The sequence below is a fragment of the Mytilus californianus genome, unplaced genomic scaffold (genome assembly GCF_021869535.1).
Source record: "Mytilus californianus isolate M0D057914Y unplaced genomic scaffold, xbMytCali1.0.p SCAF_14, whole genome shotgun sequence".
NCBI classification, from domain to species: domain Eukaryota; kingdom Metazoa; phylum Mollusca; class Bivalvia; order Mytilida; family Mytilidae; genus Mytilus; species Mytilus californianus.
In genome coordinates, this window is record NW_026262626.1 from 8,146,340 (window position 1) to 8,171,108 (window position 24,769).

Sequence of the window (24,769 nt, forward strand, 5' to 3'; positions counted from 1 at the left end):
CAGGGTTCACCTGACCTAGACCTCATTTTCATGGTTCATTGTTTGACATTTAGTTTCATGTTTAGGTCCATTTCTCAGGTACATGTACTATAAGCAATAGTTCAAATATATGTGGTGTATGGAATACTTGTTAGGTGTTCATGTCTGTCTGGCAGGGTTCACCTGACCTTGACCTCATTTTCATAGTTCATTGTTTGACATTAAGTTTTTGTGGTTAGGTTTGTTTATCAAATATTATAAGCAAAAGGTCAACTACGTTTGGTGTATGAAATGATTGTAAGGTGTACATGTCCCACTGGCAGGTTTCATCTGAACTTGAACTGGCCATTTTCATGGATCATTGATAATATTTAATTGATGCCTGTAGTAAAACCATCATGTTAAAGACTTTCAACATAAATTTCAATCATGATCATTAAGGTAGATGGGGTGTCTAAATTATAATCCATAGAATGTTTTAATAATTTGCCAAAATGTAGTTTATATCATGCTCTTTAAAAAAAAATTATAAAAAGAATGGGTCACAGGGCTTATTTTCACGCTACAGGTTGTGCAAAATTGACAGATTTTGTATAGATTATGCATGGAAAACCCAATTTTCTGCCATAAAACGAAAACTACACCATAGAATTTTGAGATAAAATATGAGAAGATAGCTCTAATAGTATGCTTTCGGATAAGAAAAAGAAAAAATGGGGTCACGGGACCCGTTTTCTTGCTACATAATAAAATAGGTAAATTCCTAACACATTCTATTGTAAAAGTAACTTTATCTGAATTATCTGCCCTTACAATTGAGTTGCCTCCCCTTATGTGGCAAAGTTGGAAAAAATAGAATCAAACAAAAGTATTCTGTTTTTCTATAAAATGCAACCATAAATATGATAAAATATGTCACTTTCTCTATTGAAATGAAAATTCTTACACATGAATTACCTACTACTCTCAAAATTTGCACCTTTTATTAAAGATCTAGACCGATTGTTTTCTTGTATGTCAAAATCCAAGATGGAGGAAGACATCCTATCTACCTTAAGCAGGCAAGACATAACAGTGTGTGTAATCTTTTGTTGTTTATAATATTGTAATGAAATAACTTAGAATACTTGATTCAAACTTCCTAAAGGTGTTAAACAGAAATATCAAATTTGGGTAGTTTCCATTTATTCAGGGTGAGGAACTCAACAATTTTAAAAGTAAAATACTCAAAATCAACTTTACTTCTCAGTTACTCTAACAAATATTTTGTAATATACAGTATCTCAGAAATAACCGTTTCTTGTGTATATAGCCAATGAACTTATATACATTGTAGGTGTTGAACAAAAGAACATCCAAAATATTGTCTCATTTAAAACTAATATAAGCTCAAGAAGCAAGATATTTGTTTTGAATATAATTTAGCTGTGTAATATTAAGTGATTGCTCTTAGACCTATAACATGTATAATACTGCCAGAACAGTGATTGAAACATTATGTTTTTCAGTCTGTGCATCTGTTCGTTCGTCTGTTGTACAGTCCGTCCGTTCGTCCGTTTGTCCCACTTCAGGCTAAAGTTTTTGGTCAAGGTAGTTTTTGATGAAGTTGAAGTCCAATCAACTTGAAACTTAGTACACATGTTCCCTATGATATGATCTTTCTAATTTTAATGCCAAATTAGAGTTTTGACCCCAAGTTCATGGTACACTGAACATAGAAAATGATAGCGCGAGTGGGGCATCCATGTACCATGGACACATTCTTGTCTTATCCTGTTTCTAAAATTTATTTTTTCAGAAACATAGAGTTCTAAATCCAAGTAATGAACAACAGAGGAGGCAGAATAGACAATCAATGGCATTTTTTGTTCAGCCAGATGATAAGTTAATTATTGAATGTCTGGATAAATCTAATAAATATGAACCAATCAGTAGCATTGACTACTTAAATTCAAGATTTAAAGTAACATACTGAAATGTACCATAATCCATTATCCATATTATTTATGTGATTTATTCTTATTATCAAACATTTATTTTAATTTGTAACATATATATATATCTACATCACTAGCCTGTCAACACTGATGTTGTGAGTTGGAACCCAGCACATAGTAGGTGCGTTTGACTCTGATCTTAATTGACTAGGATTACCAGTTATCCAGTCGAGGGTCATGGTTCTCTCCGTGAACTCCGGCTTCCTCCACTAATAAAAAGTCACCACATAGCCAAGATTGCTAAAAGAAAAAAAAAATACTATTACAATGTGAAAAATAGACAAACTACTGAGCATATCTATACCTCTACTCTAAGAATGGGGATCATATTGAAATCATCTTTATCTGTCCATCTAGCTTTCATCCATCCATTTGTCCATCAAATATATTTCTCACACTTTTTCTTCAGTTGAAACCTTACAAAATGACTTCCAATTTGTTTCACCAGCTTGACAGTGACTTGTTGTACTAACATTTGAACAGCTTTTAGATATAGTTCCGACATCTACTTCTTATTTGCCATATACTTTGAATTTTTAAACATTTTGAAGGAATTTAATATTTTTCATCACCCATTTCTCAAGTACTAATGAACGGATTATAACTTCATATTTAGTCAGTTGGTTGACAGTGATGAGTTGTAACATGTGAGCGCTTTTCTGGGTCTCAAAACATCTTCTTCCTATTTGCAATCATTTGATTTTTTCTGTATGTTTAATGAACTTAATATTTTCATCAAACCTTTCTCCTCCACTACAGAATGAGTTCTTATCTGGTGTGCAGCTTGACATTGAAAGATACCAAACGGATACTTTAAAGTCATAAGTCGAAAAAGATTTGAAAATAACATGGCAAAAAACGAAAAACGACCAACAGTCTACAAAACACAGGTAATAAGCATATCCTGCTACATATGTGGCGCCTGTGATGTTGTTCGTGTAGGTACACATTTGATGATAAAGCTTTTTCGGTAGGTCACAATTGAGGAAAAGAGGACAGGGTTGTGCTTACAACAATTGAAATATATCTGTCGTCATCTATGAAACATTCCATAACGGTAAACCAAGTTGTGATGGCATCCATAAATTAAGTTTTTGAAGGGATGATTTCAACTTTACTACAAGGAATTCTAGTTTAAAAGCTTCTTTAAAAGCAGCAACTCTATATCAAAGAAAATCATGATAGGAAATGCAAGCTCTGGAATATTGTATCAACTGGGAGATACATACTCCATATGTAAGTCCTGCTGAAATGTTGCTATATAAAAATGAATAGTTCACAAATGAGACGCTGAAATCCTCTGTTTTGTCGTAAAGTTTTGTTCTCAACCGACCCTTATTGTCAATTTCTAGAAGTAAGTCAAGATATGAGGCAGACTTAACTGTATCTGGTGTATCCTTTATTTCAAGTTGGACTGGATAGATGTGTTCAACATAGGTGCTGACTTTGAATTTTTAGTGAGAGAACATCATCTAGGTATACAGTCAGAGATATAACTCTATAGGGTTATTACAGAAAATAACTTGCGTGTGTTATTACAGATACTTTCATGAGTTATCTACTCTTTATTCCTTAAATTTTCTATATCTGTAATAACATATGTTTGTTATTTGTAAAATAAATCAAAAATATTTTAATTTATAGTGGGCTCTAGGGAACTCTTGAGACTTTGCGCAGAAACTAAATGGATAGCCTTGATAACTAATTTTTAAATTAAATTAATACATTTTTGATTAACCATGGTAAATCAATGAGACAAGGCTTTTAAGGGATAAACTTAGCTGTAATAACAAGGCTTACTTATTAAAGGAATGTAACTTATTATATGAGACACTTGGGAATTACTGGGAAGCTTGCGCAGAATCTCATTACATGCTCTGGTCATTATTTCTTACAATAAATTAAAATACATTGTAATTAAGCATGATGTATGTCTCAGCAAATGCTTTGGAGTGATATAGAGAAGCTGTGATAACACCCTTTAGTTATTACAGGCATATTTTTTCTGTAATAACATAGGTATACTATTCAAAATTGTCAAACTATGAACTGTTATATCTTTCTATAGTTAAGTATACATAAAGACAATAGCAATATCAATAGAACTTGCATACATTTTAACTAAACTAATGATGTATATTGTCCCTTTGAAACATGTAACATACATATGTTATCACAGTTCTTTGATTTTTCAGTCTACAATAACAAATGTATGTTATTTTTCTGTAATAACCCTATAGAGTTATATCCCTGACTGGTATAGCGGAATGTGAAGGTATATGTTAAATTAAATGCTAGCTTCTTTTCATTCTTCATAAGAACTTAATTATGAATTCAGCCTCATATGAATAAAGGAATAAGTGGTGAAGATGAGGATCACAGTTAGTTCCGTGCCTACAGGAAAACTGATTGTTAATTGAAATAACAAGTCCTTCAAACTTGGCATTTATGTTGTCGATCCAGAAACCAAGCATCTTGATAATGTCAGTTTCAGAGAATTTATTTTTTTAATTAAAGTGGATATTTAAAAAATACGATGTATCCCTCCCTAAAACAAGATGTTTGCTTCTATGTCAGCTATTCCTTGTTATTGAAAAAAGCAGGATTTTCAATTTTATATTTAGTTTGAAATAGGGAAAACTTCTGTGAAGAGTAAAAATATTCCAAAGTTAAATGTTAAAACAAAATTGCAAGAGGATAGAGACTTAGACTGTATGTACTCTACATGAATAACTGTAAGGGAAGAGTTTAATAGTACATGTACATGTAGTATATAATCCTGTATCTTATTTTGACTAAGTCAAACATTAATAACTGTCTGATCACATGGTCATATTGTCAGCAACTGTGTTATTATTACTTTTATGTTATAAACATATGGACATCTATGCATGCATGGTATATGCACTCACTGTTGTAATCATTTCATTATAAAAAGTCACATTACAAAACATATTGTTGAGTAAAGTGATTAAGGGTCTCATTGTATTATTTCGTATCTTTTATTTGCACTGTACTAATATCAAGTCAATATACTTCTATTACAAGTGTTTGATATTGTTGTTTTTTAATCTATAGAGACAACACAAGATTGTTATAGTGTTTTTTACCCGTCCGTCTATCTGTCAGTCCGTCCGTCCGTTCATCCATCAGTCCTTTTCTTGTCATCGCAACTCCTCTAAAACCACCCAACAGAATTTCATGAAACTTTGTAGATAGATAGAACATAATATGTAGATGTGCATATCAACAGGAAATTATGATTAATTTTTAGGCAGTTAAGCTGCCTTATGCTAACACCCTAGATTTGTGTTCTTCCCACTGAATGGTGTAAAAAGTGCTATTGATATTATCTAGCTAGCTAATATGTTATTAATAACTAATTGGGCACTTTTTTCATACTTTCAATTCAGGAATACAAAAAATATGACCAGAAAAACCTTAAATGATTGTCGAACCACCCAAAATTTTTGAAGTTGCACATAGGAAGCAGTGCTCAATAGAAATCCATACGTAGTTTATTATCCCATGTGCTTTTGGCTAAGATGTCAAAGAACAATTGTATGAAATATTTCATCGCCGAAAATCTCTAATTACAAGTCGTTTACATTTCCCAAATGGCAAACGGCACAGGAAAATTGTTCATGTACACCAAATCTCTATGATAGAGGAAATAAAGTTATACATAGTAGTCTAAGTTCGCGGTAATTTTAACTTACACGAAACGTAAGCTAGTAAGGTCTAGTAAGTATTTTGATGTTATAAAGTAAGTTTTGTTTATCATGATCTTCTTTTCGTTTAAGAAGATTGTGATTAATTAATTAATTTCAATTAAATGTATGCACATTTAAATTCCTTTCTGTTATTAAATTATTCCGTTCATCATTTCAAAGTTGCGCATGCGTGGACCTGAATAGACGATCTTCTTTAGGCTCTTAAAAAAATTTTTTGTGAAAATTGGTATTTACAAACATCGTTACCACCCTAAATCTTGAATATTATTATATATTTACTCAATGTACATAGGTATAATCAATACATAACTAAAATACACCTTTAAAAGCAGATTTCACTTTTTGAAATATATTTTGACAGATACCGCCAAATATCATGTGACCAAATTGTAAACCGGAAGTAAACAAACATCTCATTCAGAAACTTTACTTTGCTGTTTATTAATCAGGCGTTTCATATAACCTGTACTCCTGAGCTGCCCAGGAGGCGAAGATTAACACGTGTACACTCTACTAACAACTGATGTACCCTCTTTCCACACTTCTGATCTCAAGCACAGGTATTTAATCTTAGTAAAGCATTAATTATACGAAAATACGGTGTGCCATACACGATCAACCATGGTACTAAAATACTGTATTATTGTACTACCTGTCTTATTCTCACTATTTAATATTCTTGGTGCTAAGACAATATGCAACATAACACCACATACAAGACCACTTGCTTATAACATATTATTACAAATTCCATCTAATCATTATCCCATCATAAGTGTATTTGCACTCCAGAAAAGTAGTTGGGGCAGGCCAAATTCAGTCCAGATATTGCAAGCATTGAAACCAAAGGCTCCGCAACAAGTGCAGTCATACTTATTCATCCTGCTAATTGCAAATGCCTTTGACACAGAAACAAACCCTGGTCCTAGGTGGCCATGTGGAACATGTCAAAAGGCTGTTACATGGAAACATAAAGCACTTTGTTGTGACAGTTGTGATGTTTGGTATCACATTTATTGTCAAGGAATGTCACCTCAACACTATGGCTGTATGAATGCCAGTAACATCAGCTGGGAATGCATACAATGTGGTATGCCCAACTTCTCAACTAGTCTGTTTAACCACTCGACAATTGAAACATCAAATCTATATGACACATTGAATGATAACTCAGTATTGGGGAGCCCAGGTGCTCCAAAAGCCACATCCTCACCGATACCTAAACAATGTAAAAATAAAAAGAAACAGCGTACTACAAATAAAAACAGAAAACCTATTAGAGTTCTTAACATTAATTTCCAGTCCATTCGAAATAAAAAACCAGAACTTCTACAATTGATAGACTCTGCAAAACCAGATATCATCCTTGGTACTGAAACTTGGCTTGACAAAAACTCATCCTCCTTCGAATACTTCCCAACAGATCTTTATAACATCTATAGAACTGATAGACCACCAAGTAAAAACAACCAAAGCTATGGAGGGGTATTACTTGCAGTCACCAAAGAATTTATCAGCACAGAAATCCAAGAACTAAAAACTGACTGTGAAATCATTTGGGCACAAATAAACATATCGGGTGCAAAAAACCTTCTTGTTGGAAGTTATTATAGACCACCTTCAGATGATGGGAACTCCATAAAACAATTAGACTTATCATTAAGTAGAATAAATCAAACTTCAAACAGTAACATATTAGTAGGTGGCGATTTCAATCTAGGCCACATTGACTGGTCTGTCCCTGAGGTAATACCAGGGAAACCAGATCAAGAACAGCATAATTCACTTTTAGAACTACTATATGATCATAATTTACGGGTCCCGGTAAAGTGAGAAACGGAACAGAAACGAAACAGAGCGAAACGAAACGAAACAGAGCGAAACGAAACGAAACATGGCGAAACGAAGCGAAATACAGCGAAACGAAACGAAACACGACGAAACGAAACGAAACATGTAAATTGAGAAACGAAACACTACGAAACGAAACAAAATCTGTATTTTGAGGAACGACCTATAGAAAATCTTCCTGACGAGATATGTGCATAGCCGAAGACACCGAATATTCCATTCAACTTTGAAAAAATTACTCGTCATTTACATTGGTATCTTCGTGCATTAGTTGCAATTAGTCAACTTGTTTTGTTAAATGTGAGGCTTAGGTGCGTCAGATATGCTACAGACTGTTCTAATATCAAGGCTTCTTGTCACGTGCAACAATGAGAACATTGACTGAATTAGAATAGCTGTTACTGTTCTGAATATCAGCCTCAAACAAAATTGGCCATTCTTACCTTTGTGACTAGGATTTTTATGTACCGCCTACGGTAGTGGGGCATAATCTTTTCTGGTCTGTGCTGCCGTCCGTCAGTCCGTCCGTCCGATACTAGGTTTATTCTGTTTGTTAAGATAGATTAAATTACAATGGAGTTGTGTTCATGTCAACTTGAAACTATACACATGTTCATTATGACATGTTCTTTTTTGAAATGTATGCAAAATTAGGAATTTGAACCATAATTTGCGATTCAATGAACATGAAAATTTGATATTTTAAGCGAGCGAGTCATACTGTCCTATGGATACTTAACACATGACATGAGTAAAATCTCTTTGTTCTTACTGTGCTATAATCTGGATAATGCACAGCAAAGGTGTGCATTTACTACCTCAGATATACTGCACAGTTCAAAAGTACTCTTACCTTTAGGGGCGGACCCTCGATTTTGAAAGGAGTGTAATTCCATATAAAATTTTAAAAATATCACCGAGTGTACATGTAGCGAATATAAAAAAGAAGGTGTGATATGATTGCCAATGAGGCAACTCTCCACAAGTGACCAAATGACATAGTAATTAACAACTATAGGTCACCGTACGGCCAGGCCTTCAACAATAAGCAAAGCCCATATCGCAAAGTCAGCTATAAAAGGCCCCGAAATGACGTACAAATGTAAAACAATTCAAACGAGAAAACTAACGGCCTAATTTATATACAAAAAAATGAACGAAAAACAAATATGTAACACTTCAACAATTGACAACCACTGAATTACAGGCTCCTGACTTGGGACAGGCACATTCATACAGAATGTGGCGGGGTTAAACATGTTAGCGGGATCCCAACCTCCCCCTAACCTGGGACAGTGGTGTAACAGTACAACATAAGAACGAACTATAAAAATCAGTTGAAAAAGGCTTAACTCGTCAGATGGATACAAATAACATACATCTAACAAAAACACAGAGTGGACGTGGCCGGGTACTTGTATATCCCAACAACAAAAAGACACTAATTAGTACTGATCTGAGAGTACTCGAAGTTACTGACAGCTAGTTCAAAGCCACTAACAAGTAATAAAAAAATCATGCATCTAAGACTAAATTATCAATCTGTACGCATCCAACATCCAATGGATTTAGTGTACAGACGTCATAAACAGTCAGAGGAAAAACACGACCTTGTGTAATGCCAAGATACAGGTATCGACAGATTGTAGATCCATGAATGTGTATATGAATTATATAACAATAATATTTAGTTTGCTTTTAATTTACTGACAAAAAAATTAATATTGATACCAATAAAACAATTTTCAATGATCTAATTACAGTGTTGAATTGGTAACCATTTAGAATAAGTTTATTTCACGGATCGACAAGTTTACCAGGATCAATCTAAATTTCCGGGCACGGTAAACAACATTTCCATAAAAATTAGGATGTGCTATCCCATTTGAACTTCAAAACCAAATCTTTATATCTATGGAAGAATTTAGTAAAGGTTTTAAGTAATTTGTGGTAACGAAATCCCTGGCTTAATAATTTACCAGTAATACATAGATTACGTTCGTTAAAATCAAAAACGTCACAACAGACACGGGCATAGCGAACGAGTTGTGAAATTCAAACACCATAAGATGGTGCCAATGGAACATCACCATCCAAAAAGGAAAAAATGACAGTCGGGAACGAAAAATCGTCCCTTTTGTCGTAAATTTCGGCAGTATATTTAGAAAATTCTTGATTTTTTAACGAAAAAATATCATCAAGATAAAGGTAAGTGTTGTTGAATTTATCAGTTAAATGCAATTTTGACGGGTCTTTACTTAGTGTGGTCATAAACTATGATTCATAACAGTACAAAACAAGTCTGCTTTTAAAGGGGCGCAATTAGTGGCCATTGGAATACCTACAACCTGTCGATAAACTTTGTTGCCAAAACGTACATAAATATTATCAAGGGGAAATTAACAGCTTCAATCATCTCATCCCACCTCCAGTAAGTATATCTAGCATATTTACCTTTCACATTAGAGAAGAAGCTAGGCTTTAAATGAATTGCAGCAAATATATTTGCATTCAGATTTACCAAACGACCATTTAATTAAATAAGAAAACTTTTGTTTGATAAGATTGTGTGGAGGTGTAGTGTAAAGAGTAGAAAATTCGCATTCAGATCTACCAAACGACTATTTAACTAGAGTAGAAAAGTCAAAACTGTCAACAGAAACATCTAATTTATTTAGATCATCCAATTTTTTTCACTCCAAAATAGACGATTTTATGCTAAAACATGATATGTTTTCCACTCAAAGGGTGGGACATAAAATATTTTATAATATTTTGTGTACAATGTACATCTGAAATCAGTGTTTCCCAGTCAAACCAGATAATAATAATTTTTTTTGTAATTTCTGCCGAAAAAGAAATGTATTTTAGAATATCCAAATAAATAAAATCTGATTTGGATTATAGTTTCGTGCTCAATGGAATTAATTATGACTATTTAGATATGTATGCCTTTTAAGTTTTGGGATCGAATTTAATGAGGAACATATTCAAGTTTGTATCAAAGCAGGTTTGGGGGATAAGCTACAGATCAATCAGATTTTGTTTAGAAGCGACAAGTTTTTAAAATTGATACAGTAAAAAAAATGGAGGGAGGGGAAGTTAAAGATTGAAAAGTGTAACATTGTTTTCTGTTTACATATTAATATTTTTAATTTAGATACATCTCAACATGGGAAGGTCGACTATTCATATGTATTATATATTATATTGATAGAAACAAGTGTCTGTGTACATCTCTCTTTGGTTCATTTTCCTAGAATTATTGAGGGAAAGAAAGACAATTAATCTATACACAATAACCAGTTTAGTTATGATTTTTCATGCACCGATTCAAAAGTACACTCAACGGAACTAAAACTGTATGAAATGTAGGTTACACGTCAATAAGACAGCAACCAAACGACAAGAACAAACTAAGGACATCTAGAAGGCAACATATAGTATAATTTCAACAATCCGGGTGCGGGAGTTTCTCGCTGCATTGAAGACCCATTGGTGGCCTTCGGCTGTTGTCTGCTCTATGGTCGGGTTGTTGTCTCTTTGACACATTCCCCATTTCCATTCTCAAGTTTAATAGATAGGTGTCTACACAATATGTCCATTTCTAATTCGTCACTATAAAATATTCTAGTTTGTATTCGTTTCTTCTTTGTTTTTAAGTTTCAAAGATTTTTATTATGGCAGTCCATGACCATGATGACATTCTTCTTCTTTCATTTTGTTGCAAATCAGGCAAGACATAATCTCGTTTAATACAAGTTCAATTCATATTAACCTTTTAAACTACTTTCAACAGGTACCATCGACTTCAACTGTATGGAGATGCCGTATGTACTTCGTAGCTTATCTTTTGAAAATGTGGTAGATACTATACCTAGTAACACGCGTCTGTCAAGATAAATGGCGAATAACAAAACACAATATTCGGTACCGTAAGTTTAAAAAAGAAAGTAGAACATGACGAGTCGAACATACAATATTGTATGAATAAAAGGAGAAAAGTGACTGTGCTCCAGTACCACTTTAGATCACAAGGCCACGATTATAAATTGCCTCGGGTCAACAGGTCACTTTTAAGCAAACTGTTCAGTTCTAAACTGATTTGATTCTCGGTTTAATCATTTTAAAGGTCACATGTACTTTCAAAAGAGACGTCAGGTCGCAACGTGGTCAATCCCCCCCTTTGATGTCCCAGGTCGGACTTGACAATGTTGTAGCCACATATAGGGTGAATGCATCCAACTTGAACATTTGGATCCTACTACCTAAAGTTATGTATGGCAAAGTGTCCATACCATTTACATATTTTGGCTATGGTTATTTCACTTGGGATACGTACATGTAAGTGTTTCATTCATGAATCAAATACCTTTCTTGGCACAAACTCATAAACAATAAATGATAAAAACCTATTGCAGATTATTGCATATACAATGATATTAACAGACGTGATCGAATGAAAAGTTATACATACTAATATATCATAATATTATTAATGATAACAATGTGTGGGACTATAAAGCATAGAAAAATACAAAGCACAATAGAACTGGTATGTAATGCGTTCTTTCTAGTGCGGCAATCAGTGAAGTTAATCCCAGTGTGTAATGTGTGTTCGAATAAACCGTTAATCACACGTTCTCTTTGGATTAAACGAGATCTTTTGTATACATATATAAAAAAAAAGCAGAGACAGGTCCAGAGTTTAAGGAAAGGGGGAGGCATAATTGTCCAAAAAGATAAACATACCACCAATGTTGTTTTTTGACGATTTCATGGCAAAACGATTAGATGATATCAACCAAAAGGGCCCTCTAAACCCACATTGATCTTCGGCTATGTCAGGAAGATTTTCTATAGGTCGTTCCTCAAAATACAGATTTTGTTTCGTTTCGTTGTGTTTCGTTTCTCAATTTACATGTTTCGTTTCGTTTCGTCGTGTTTCGTTTCGTTTCGCCATGTTTCGTTTCGTTTCGCTCTGTTTCGTTTCGTTTCGCTCTGTTTCGTTTCTGTTCCGTTTCTCACTTTACCGGGACCCATAATTTACACCAAATAGTTAACATACCAACACGAAAAGAAAGAATCTTAGACTTAGTACTCGTCAATAATCCATCTAACATTAACAAAGTCAGTACACTACCACCAATAGGCCTTAGTGACCACGACATTGTCTATGTAGAATCTGACATCTGGTTACGCAGGGTGAGAGAAAAGCCTAAAAAAATATTAAAATATAACAAAGCCAACTGGAGTAACATCAAGTCAGATCTAGAAAAAACATACAATGATCTACAAAACCTAGAGGACAAAACAAATGTAAATGATATGTGGAACACATTTAAAACAAATCTTACACAATCAGTGGAAAACAACATCCCACACAAGTTCTTAACATACAAAAACAGACTACCTTGGATTCATAACAACCTCAGGAAAATGATAAGTAGAAAAAATAAATTATATTATAAAATGAAACAAAACATCAAGTATGCAGACAAGTACAAACATCTGAAAAAACAAGTACAAAAAGAACAGAGGGAAGCATATTGGGGTTATATTGAAAAAATGATATTGGATCTACCCATAAATGAACCGGACCAACCATGTAACAATCAGTCAAAACCTAAAAAACTGTTCTCCTTTATAAAATCACTGCGCACAGATAACACCGGTGTAGCTCCTCTGAAAAAAGAAGGACAGTTAATAGCAGACACAAAGCAAAAGGCAGACATCCTCAACACACAGTTCCAATCAGTGTTTACAACCGAATCAAATAACAGCATTCCAGACAAAGGTCCAAGCTCACACCCCACAATAACACCACTAGAAATATCACTACCAGGTGTCAAGAAACTTCTACTCAACATAAACCCACATAAGGCAACTGGCCCAGATAACATCAGTGGCAGAATATTAAAAGAACTCAAAGATCAAACAGCTCCAATTCTAACACTAATCTTCAAAACATCACTTGAAACTGGCATAACACCAACAGACTGGAAACATGCCAATGTGGCACCAGTATTTAAAAAAGGGGAAAAATACAAGCCAGAAAATTACCGCCCAATATCATTGACATGTATTTCCTGTAAACTTATGGAGCATATCATCACCAAACACATCATCAACCACCTTGAAAAGAACAATATACTGTATGACCTCCAGCATGGCTTCCGTCAGTCACGATCATGTGAAACCCAACTCATTTCATTCATCCAAGAGCTTGCAGCAAATAACAACAACAACACACAAACAGACTTAATTATAATGGACTTTGCCAAAGCATTTGACAAAGTCCCTCATAAAAGACTTCTCTATAAACTGAGCTACTATGGTATTCAAAATGAAACACTAAACTGGGTCTCTGCCTTCTTAAATGACAGAACACAAACAGTTGTCCTGGATGGAGAGTCATCTGACCTGGCTCCAGTCACCTCAGGTGTCCCTCAAGGCACAGTTCTGGGCCCAGTATTATTCTTGGTATACATCAACGACCTACCAGAATACTTACAATCCAGTAAGCTCAGACTGTTTGCCGATGACAGTATCATCTACAAAACCATCAAATCTCAAAGTAACTGTGATGAACTCCAGTTAGATTTAGATGCAGCTGCTAGGTGGGAACAAGACTGGTTGATGGCTTTCCATCCAGACAAATGCACAGTCCTCACAGTATCACAAAAGAAAAAACAGTTTAAACATGACTATATCCTTCACAATCACAAACTTGAACTAGTCTCTTCAGCTAAATATCTGGGCATTACACTTCAAGCAAACTTAAAATGGTCAAAACATACAGACAACATCATAGCTAATGGAAACAAATCTTTGGGCTTCTTAAAAAGAAATTTAAAAACATCATGTCAGAACATCAAAACCCAGGCATATCTGGCACTAGTTCGTCCTAAGCTTGAATATTCATGTTCAGTATGGGACCCTCACACAGCTGAACAAACCTCTAAAATTGAGATGGTCCAAAGACGAGCTGCCAGATATGTCTGTAACAGGTACCATAACATCAGTAGTCCTACAGACATGATAAACTCACTGAACTGGCCCACGCTACAAGAAAGAAGACTAAGCACAAGATTGATAATGTTCTACAAAATAGTACATCAAATAGTAGCAATCCCATCTGCTATTCTCATACCATCAGACAGTAGAACCCGCAAAAACCATAGTTTCACTTTCAGACACATTTCTACTAAAAAAGATACATATAAATTTTCATTTTTTCCGTACACCATTACTCAGTGGAATTTACTACCAGTCCACACAGTCGCTGTAACCACAGTCGACACTTTCAGAGAACAGCTTACACCAACTGTTCTCCACAAATTCATTTAACTCATTATTAGCCTATGTACATAGTTTTAATCACAATTTAAAATTCTTACGCACTCCAAATTCATTTTCAATTATTTTTGTGTTTTTGTAAATATATATATATAGGCCACGCAGCGCAAAACAGTATATAATCTTCAGATATTGAAGGACTACTGAAAACCGAAAGAAGAAGAAGAATCACTGAACTTGCCATATAAAGTTGTTGTTGTTTTATGAATGACAAAGATGAAATTCGACGTTGATCGGATGTTTTATAAAATGTGGACAACTCGTCCCCGAGACAAGTCGGACCGAGTCCACTCGGACCTTCTAAGAAGACAACTCGGACCGCTTGTCAGATATTTTAAACAGAATTATTTAGCATTAAATGAACATGATGAATAAAAAACGGGCGTAATTTTTTTTTTTTTTTTGGGGGGGGGGGGGGAGGGGGGGGGGGGTTGCATGTGATTCCCATATCTGACCGGAATGTCTGTTTCGCCGAACTGATATACTGAATACTTTTTTTTCAAGGCCCGACTGGAACCTGGCTGCTGGGTGTGGCCTATATGTCTCCATGTGTCGACCGTCATTCACAACTTCATTGTCATTTCCGACTAATTCGTAGCCTTTGGTTGATTTGGAACCCCTCACTTCCCTTGTTGGGTAAAACATTTCTACCAAACATTTGGATGAAAATTGCTTGTTTGTCTTTCTTCGTGTCGGTCGTATTGTAAATTTCATTGAATAACCGTATATCTTGTTTACAACAAGAAATCTATGAGGTTATGCTTACTAACCATACAACAAGCGAGAATTTTCCATGTCCATTTTTTACTAACAAATCCCACATCAAATATATTAATTAGTACATAGCTTTGGATCCATCCAATCATTTCATAATAGACAATTGATGGAGAGAATACGGCACCAAAAAATGTCAAACCCCTACACTTTAACTATAAAATGCATTTTACACTTATTTTATGTTTTTTTTAGCTAAAAAAAGCTCCGCTCGGCGAACTTTAATACTACGCTCCCCCTTTCCAAAATCCTGGATCCGCCCCTGCTATGGGATTTTATTTTTTTTCAATTTTCAAATGACTACTACTTGAAAACATAGTGATAGACACACACGGTCTTCAGTAATAATAACAGGACAATAGAATAAAATCAGATAAAATATAGGGTGAGTCCCTGGGGGGTCATCCCACCCCCTTCAATTTGAAAATGTGCTTTTATCTTGTAAACGGTCGCGATCCCCACCCTTACACCATATATATACTTGTATGGGACAATAAAACAAATCAAATGAAAATTTGGGGGAATCCCCAGCGTCACCCCATCCCCTTCTGTTTGAGAACTTGTAAACGGTCGAGATCCCCACCCCTACTGCAAATATATTTATACCCCACGCAACGAGTTGCGGAGGGTATAATGTTTTGACCCGTCCGTCCGTCAGTCCGTCAGTCCTGTTTCTTGTCATCGCAACTCCTCTCAAACCACACAACATAATTTCACGAAACCTTTTTAGATAATAAGGACATACTATGTAGTTGTGCATATCGACAGGAAATTACGATTCAATTATTTTTCTAGGAGTTACGCCCCTTTGAACTTATTTACTTTAATGTACTACTGCAACAGTTTGTCATGATCATCTCAACTCCTCTTAAACCACAGAACAAAATTTCATGAAACTTTGAAGATAATAAGGACATACTACGTAGATGTGCATATCGACAGGAAATTACGATTCAATTTTTTTTCCAGGAGATATGCTCCTTTGAACTTATTTGCCCAATATACTATTGCAACCTTTTGTCATCGCAACTCCTCTCAAACCACACAACAGATTTCATGAAACCTTTTCAGATAATAAGGACATACTACGTAGATGTGCATATCGACAGGAAATTACGATTCAATTTTTTTTCTAGGAGTTACGCCCCTTTGAACTTATTTGCTTCAATATACCTCTGCAACAGTTTGTCATCGCAACTCCTCTGAAACCACACAACAGAATTTCATGAAACTTTGTAGATAATAAGGACATACTATGTAGATGTGCATATCGACAGAAAATTATGATTCAATTTTTTTTTCTTACAGTTATTTTATTTCTCCAGTGACAATGTAGGGACGTGGGGTATGTGAGCGCGCTCACTAAGGTTCTTGAATCTTGTATGGAACAATAAAACAAATCAAATGAAAGATAGGGGAGTCCACAGGGGTCACCCCCCCCTGTTTTTATACGACCGCAAAATTTTTGCGGTCGTATATTGGTATGACGTTGGCGTCGTCGTCGTCGTCCGAAGACACATTGGTTTTCGCACTCTAACTTTAGTTTAAGTGAATGGATCTCTTTGAAATTTTACCATAAGGTTCAATACCACAAAAGGAAGGTGGGGATTGATTTTGGGGGTTATGGTACCAACAGTAAAGGAATTAGGGGCCAAAAAGGGGCCAAAAATAAGCATTTTCTAGTTTCCAGACAATAACTGTGGAACGGTGTATGGATCTCTCTGAAATTATACTACAAGTTTCCATACCACAAAGGGATGGTTGGGATTTGCTTTGGGGGGTTATGGCTCAAACCGTTTAGGAATTAGGGGCAAAAAGGGGGAAAAACAAGGTTGTCCTGGTTAATGGACAAATACTTTAGTACAAAACATAATTTAAAGCAGTGTAAGGGAGATAAATCAAACACATCATTGAAATTATCTCCCTTACACTGCTTTTAAATTATGTTTAAAGTAATGGTTAATGAACAATTAAGATAATTTAAAACAGTGTAAGGGAGGAAATCCAAATACAACGTTTTGGTTACTTCCCTTACACTGCTTTTAAATTATGTTTAAAGAAATGCATATTTATAAAGGAAGACCAGTAAAAATATCTGCAAATGTTGCATCTTTTTTTTTTACAAAAAAATCCATATGAAAGATTTGACACTATATTTTAAATTCTATTATAAAATAGATTAAGTTAGCACTATGGCAAATTTAAATGGGTAATTATGGTTGCAAACTCCATTGGAAATTTGAATTGAGATTATGACCATATCTTGAGGGAAAGAATTTTTTGGGGGAAAAAAAGGGGGGGGGGGGTAAAAAGAAATTGTGGGGGGTCAATTTTTTCTCTTTTCAGATTTCAGAAATTAAAAAGAATTATTCTTCAAATATTATTTTTTATTCAAATTTCAAATATTGAAAAATTTCAAGAAGTAATCTTTAATTGCACAGTATGGCGCATACGATTTGTAAAATCTTTGACCACATTTATTTATTTGTTATGCCGAATCTAACCGTGTATTTAGATTTTTAATTTTGGGTCCACTTTTCAAATTGGTCTACATTAAGGTCCAAAGGGTCCAAAATTAAACTTTGTTTGATTTTAACAAAAAATAAATATATGGGGTTCTTTGATATGCTGAATCTAAACATGTATTTAGATTTTTGATTTTTGGCCCAGTTTTCAAGTTGGTCCAAATTGGGGTCCAAAATTAAACTTTGTTTGATTTCAACAAAAATTGAATATATGGGGTTCTTTGATATGCTGAATCTAACCATGTATTTAGAGTTTTTATTTGTGGACCCCGCTATCAAATTGGTTCATATTGAGGTCAAAAGGGTCCATAATTAAACTTCGTTTGATTTCATCAAAAATTGAATTATTGGGGTTCTTTGATATGCCAAATCTAACCGTGTATTTAGATTTTTAATTTTGGGTCCTGTTTTTTAAATTGGTCTACATTAAGGTCCAAAGGGTCCAAAATTAAATTTAGTTTGATTTTAACAAAAATTGAATTCTTGGGGTTCTTTGATATGCTGAATCTAAACATGTGTTTAGATTTTTGATTATGGGCCCAGTTTTCAAGTTGATCCAAGTTGGGGTCCAAAATTAAACTTTGTTTGATTTCAACAAAAATTGAATTCTTGGGGTTCTTTGATATGCTGAATCTAAACATGTATTTAGATTTTAGATTTTTGCACCAGTTTTCAAGTTGGTCCAAATTGGGGTCCAAAATTAAACTTTGTTTGATTTCAACAAAAATTGAATATATGGGGTTCTTTGATATGCTGAATCTAACCATGTATTTAGATTTTTTATTTGTGGACCTTGCTATCAAATTGGTTCATATTGAGGTCAAAAGGATCCAAAATTAAACTTTGTTTGATTTCATCAAAAATTGAATTATTGGGGTTCTTTGATATGCCAAATCTAACCGTGTTTTTAGATTTTTAATTTTGGGTCCCGTTTTTTAAATTGGTCTACATTAAGGTCCAAAGGGTCCAAAATTAAACTTAGTTTGATTTTAACAAAAATTGAATTCTTGGAGTTCTTTGATATGCTGAATCTAAACATGTGTTTAGATTTTTGATTATGGGCCCAGTTTTCAAGTTGGTCTAAGTTGGGGTCCAAAATTAAACTTTTTTTGATTTCAACAAAAATTGAATATATGGGGTTCTTTGATTTGATGAATCTAACCATGTATTTAGATTTTTTATTTGTGGGCCCCGCTATCAAATTGGTTTATATTGAGGTCAAAAGGGTCCAAAATTAAACTTTGTTTGATTTCATCAAAAATTGAATTATTGGGGTTCTTTGATATTCCAAATCTAACCGTGTATTTAGATTTTTAATTTTGGGTCCCGTTTTTCAAATTGGTCTACATTAAGGTCCAAAGGGTCCAAAATTAAACTTAGTTTGATTTTAACAATTTGATATGCTGAATCTAAACATGTGTTTAGATTTTTGATTATGGGCCCAGTTTTCAAGTTGGTCCAAATTGGGGTCCAAAATTAAACTTTTTTTGATTTCAACAAAAATTGAATATATGGGGTTCTTTGATATGCTGAATCTAACCATATATTTAGATTTTTTATTTGTGGACCCCGCTATCAAATTGGTTCATATTGCGGTCAAAAGGATCCAAAATTAAACTTTGTTTGATTTCATCAAAAATTGAATTATTGGGGTTCTTTGATATGCCAAATCTAACCGTGCTTTTAGATTTTTAATTTTGGGTCCCGTTTTTTAAATTGGTCTACATTAAGGTCCAAAGGGTCCAAAATTAAACTTAGTTTGATTTTAACAAAAATTGAATTCTTGGGGTTCTTTGATATGCTGAATCTAAACATGTGTTTAGATTTTTGATTATGGGCCCAGTTTTCAAGTTGGTCCAAGTTGGGGTCCAAAATTAAACTTTTTTTGATTTCAACAAAAATTGAATATATGGGGTTCTTTGATTTGCTGAATCTAACCATGTATTTAGATTTTTTATTTGTGGGCCCCGCTATCAAATTGGTTTATATTGAGGTCAAAAGGGTCCAAAATTAAACTTTGTTTGATTTCATCAAAAATTGAATTATTGGGGTTCTTTGATATTCCAAATCTAACCGTGTATTTAGATTTTTAATTTTGGGTCCCGTTTTTCAAATTGGTCTACATTAAGGTCCAAAGGGTCCAAAATTAAACTTAGTTTGATTTTAACAATTTGATATGCTGAATCTAAACATGTGTTTAGATTTTTGATTATGGGCCCAGTTTTCAAGATTGTCCAAGTTGGGGTCCAAAATTAAACTTTGTTTGATTTCAACAAAAATTGAATATATGGGGTTCTTTGATATGCTGAATCTAACCATGTGTTTAGAGTTTTTATTTGTGGACCCCGCTATCAAATTGGTTCATATTGAGGTCAAAAGGGTCCATAATTAAACTTCGTTTGATTTCATCAAAAATTGAATTAGTGGGGTTCTTTGATATGCCAAATCTAACCGTGTATTTAGATTTTTAATTTTGGGTCCTGTTTTTTAAATTGGTCTACATTAAGGTCCAAAGGGTCCAAAATTAAATTTAGTTTGATTTTAACAAAAATTGAATTCTTGGGGTTCTTTGATATGCTGAATCTAAACATGTGTTTAGATTTTTGATTATGGGCCCAGTTTTCAAGTTGATCCAAGTTGGGGTCCAAAATTAAACTTTGTTTGATTTCAACAAAAATTGAATTCTTGGGGTTCTTTGATATGCTGAATCTAAACATGTATTTAGATTTTAGATTTTTGCACCAGTTTTCAAGTTGGTCCAAATTGGGGTCCAAAATTAAACTTTGTTTGATTTCAACAAAAATTGAATATATGGGGTTCTTTGATATGCTGAATCTAACCATGTATTTAGATTTTTTATTTGTGGACCCCGCTATCAAATTGGTTCATATTGAGGTCAAAAGGATCCAAAATTAAACTTTGTTTGATTTCATCAAAAATTGAATTATTGGGGTTCTTTGATATGCCAAATCTAACTGTGTTTTTAGATTTTTAATTTTGGGTCCCGTTTTTTAAATTGGTCTACATTAAGGTCCAAAGGGTCCAAAATTAAACTTAGTTTGATTTTAACAAAAATTGAATTCTTGGAGTTCTTTGATATGCTGAATCTAAACATGTGTTTAGATTTTTGATTATGGGCCCAGTTTTCAAGTTAGTCTAAGTTGGGGTCCAAAATTAAACTTTTTTTGATTTCAACAAAAATTGAATATATGGGGTTCTTTGATTTGATGAATCTAACCATGTATTTAGATTTTTTATTTGTGGGCCCCGCTATCAAATTGGTTTATATTGAGGTCAAAAGGGTCCAAAATTAAACTTTGTTTGATTTCATCAAAAATTGAATTATTGGGGTTCTTTGATATTCCAAATCTAACCGTGTATTTAGATTTTTAATTTTGGGTCCCGTTTTTCAAATTGGTCTACTTTAAGGTCCAAAGGGTCCAAAATTAAACTTAGTTTGATTTTAACATTTTTGATATGCTGAATCTAAACATGTGTTTAGATTTTTGATTATGGGCCCAGTTTTCAAGTTGGTCCAAATTGGGGTCCAAAATTAAACTTTTTTTGATTTCAACAAAAATTGAATATATGGGGTTCTTTGATATGCTGAATCTAACCATATATTTAGATTTTTTATTTGTGGACCCCGCTATCAAATTGGTTCATATTGCGGTCAAAAGGATCCAAAATTAAACTTTGTTTGATTTCATCAAAAATTGAATTATTGGGGTTCTTTGATATGCCAAATCTAACCGTGCTTTTAGATTTTTAATTTTGGGTCCCGTTTTTTAAATTGGTCTACATTAAGGTCCAAAGGGTCCAAAATTAAACTTAGTTTGATTTTAACAAAAATTGAATTCTTGGGGTTCTTTGATATGCTGAATCTAAACATGTGTTTAGATTTTTGATTATGGGCCCAGTTTTCAAGTTGGTCCAAGTTGGGGTCCAAAATTAAACTTTTTTTGATTTCAACAAAAATTGAATATATGGGGTTCTTTGATTTGCTGAATCTAACCATGTATTTAGATTTTTTATTTGTGGGCCCCGCTATCAAATTGGTTCATATTGAGGTCAAAAGGGTCCAAAATTAAACTTTGTTTGATTTCATCAAAAATTGAATTATTGGGGTTCTTTGATATTCCAAATCTAACCGTGTATTTAGATTTTTAATTTTGGGTCCCGTTTTTCAAATTGGTCTACATTAAGGTCCAAAGGGTCCAAAATTAAACTTAGTTTGATTTTAACAATTTGATATGTTGAATCTAAACATGTGTTTAGATTTTTGATTATGGGCCCAGTTTTCAAGATTGTCCAAGTTGGGGTCCAAAATTAAACTTTGTTTGATTTCAACAAAAATTGAATATATGGGGTTCTTTGATATGCTGAATCTAACCATGTATTTAGAGTTTTTATTTGTGGACCCCGCTATCAAATTGGTTCATATTGAGGTCAAAAGGGTCCATAATTAAACTTCGTTTGATTTCATCAAAAATTGAATTATTGGGGTTCTTTGATATGCCAAATCTAACCGTGTATTTAGATTTTTAATTTTGGGTCCTGTTTTTTAAATTGGTCTACATTAAGGTCGAAAGGGTCCAAAACTAAATTTAGTTTGATTTTAACAAAAATTGAATTCTTGGGGTTCTTTGATATGCTGAATCTAAACATGTGTTTAGATTTTTGATTATGGGCCCAGTTTTCAAGTTGATCCAAGTTGGGGTCCAAAATTAAACTTTGTTTGATTTCAACAAAAATTGAATTCTTGGGGTTCTTTGATATGCTGAATCTAAACATGTATTTAGATTTTAGATTTTTTGCACCAGTTTTCAAGTTGGTCCAAATTGGGGTCCAAAATTAAACTTTGTTTGATTTCAACAAAAATTGAATATATGGGGTTCTTTGATATGCTGAATCTAACCATGTATTTAGATTTTTTATTTGTGGACCCCGCTATCAAATTGGTTCATATTGAGGTCAAAAGGATCCAAAATTAAACTTTGTTTGATTTCATCAAAAATTGAATTATTGAGGTTCTTTGATATGCCAAATCTAACCGTGTTTTTAGATTTTTAATTTTGGGTCCCGTTTTTTAAATTGGTCTACATTAAGGTCCAAAGGGTCCAAAATTAAACTTAGTTTGATTTTAACAAAAATTGAATTCTTGGAGTTCTTTGATATGCTGAATCTAAACATGTGTTTAGATTTTTGATTATGGGCCCAGTTTTCAAGTTGGTCTAAGTTGGGGTCCAAAATTAAACTTTTTTTTATTTCAACAAAATTTGAATATATGGGGTTCTTTGATTTGATGAATCTAACCATGTATTTAGATTTTTTATTTGTGGGCCCCGCTATCAAATTGGTTTATATTGAGGTCAAAAGGGTCCAAAATTAAACTTTGTTTGATTTCATCAAAAATTGAATTATTGGGGTTCTTTGATATTCCAAATCTAACCGTGTATTTAGATTTTTAATTTTGGGTCCCGTTTTTCAAATTGGTCTACATTAAGGTCCAAAGGGTCCAAAATTAAACTTAGTTTGATTTTAACAATTTGATATGCTGAATCTAAACATGTGTTTAGATTTTTGATTATGGGCCCAGTTTTCAAGTTGGTCCAATTAGGGGTCCAAAATTAAACTTTTTTTGATTTCAACAAAAATTGAATATATGGGGTTCTTTGATATGTTGAATCTAACCATATATTTAGATTTTTTATTTGTGGACCCCGCTATCAAATTGGTTCATATTGCGGTCAAAAGGATCCAAAATTAAACTTTGTTTGATTTCATCAAAAATTGAATTATTGGGGTTCTTTGATATGCCAAATCTAACCGTGCTTTTAGATTTTTAATTTTGGGTCCCGTTTTTTAAATTGGTCTACATTAAGGTCCAAAGGGTCCAAAATTAAACTTAGTTTGATTTTAACAAAAATTGAATTCTTGGGGTTCTTTGATATGCTGAATCTAAACATGTGTTTAGATTTTTGATTATGGGCCCAGTTTTCAAGTTGGTCTAAGTTGGGGTCCAAAATTAAACTTTTTTTGATTTCAACAAAAATTGAATATATGGGGTTCTTTGATTTGCTGAATCTAACCATGTATTTAGATTTTTTATTTGTGGGCCCCGCTATCAAATTGGTTCATATTGAGGTCAAAAGGGTCCAAAATTAAACTTTGTTTGATTTCATCAAAAATTGAATTATTGGGGTTCTTTGATATTCCAAATCTAACCGTGTATTTAGATTTTTAATTTTGGGTCCCGTTTTTCAAATTGGTCTACATTAAGGTCCAAAGGGTCCAAAATTAAACTTAGTTTGATTTTAACAATTTGATATGCTGAATCTAAACATGTGGTTAGATTTTTGATTATGGGCCCAGTTTTCAAGATTGTCCAAGTTGGGGTCCAAAATTAAACTTTGTTTGATTTCAACAAAAATTGAATATATGGGGTTCTTTGATATGCTGAATCTAACCATGTATTTTGATTTTGGACATTGGACCATAATAGGTAAATTAAAAAAAATCAAGTTCTTAGACCACATTCTTTCTGTGT

At 33.5% G+C, this 24,769-nt stretch overlaps 1 protein-coding gene across 1 annotated transcript in view; it reads left to right on the top strand.

Moving 5' to 3' along the window:
• The window catches only part of LOC127724144 (uncharacterized), a 32,418-nt gene extending 27,390 nt beyond the window's left edge, over nt 1-5,028 (top strand). The window contains exon 9 of the mRNA XM_052231018.1: nt 1,778-5,028. Within this exon, the coding sequence (XP_052086978.1) occupies nt 1,778-1,954 (177 nt within the window). The 3' untranslated portion in view covers nt 1,955-5,028. The remainder of the gene's footprint in view (nt 1-1,777) is intronic.
• The last annotated feature ends 19,741 nt before the right edge of the window (nt 5,029-24,769 follow it).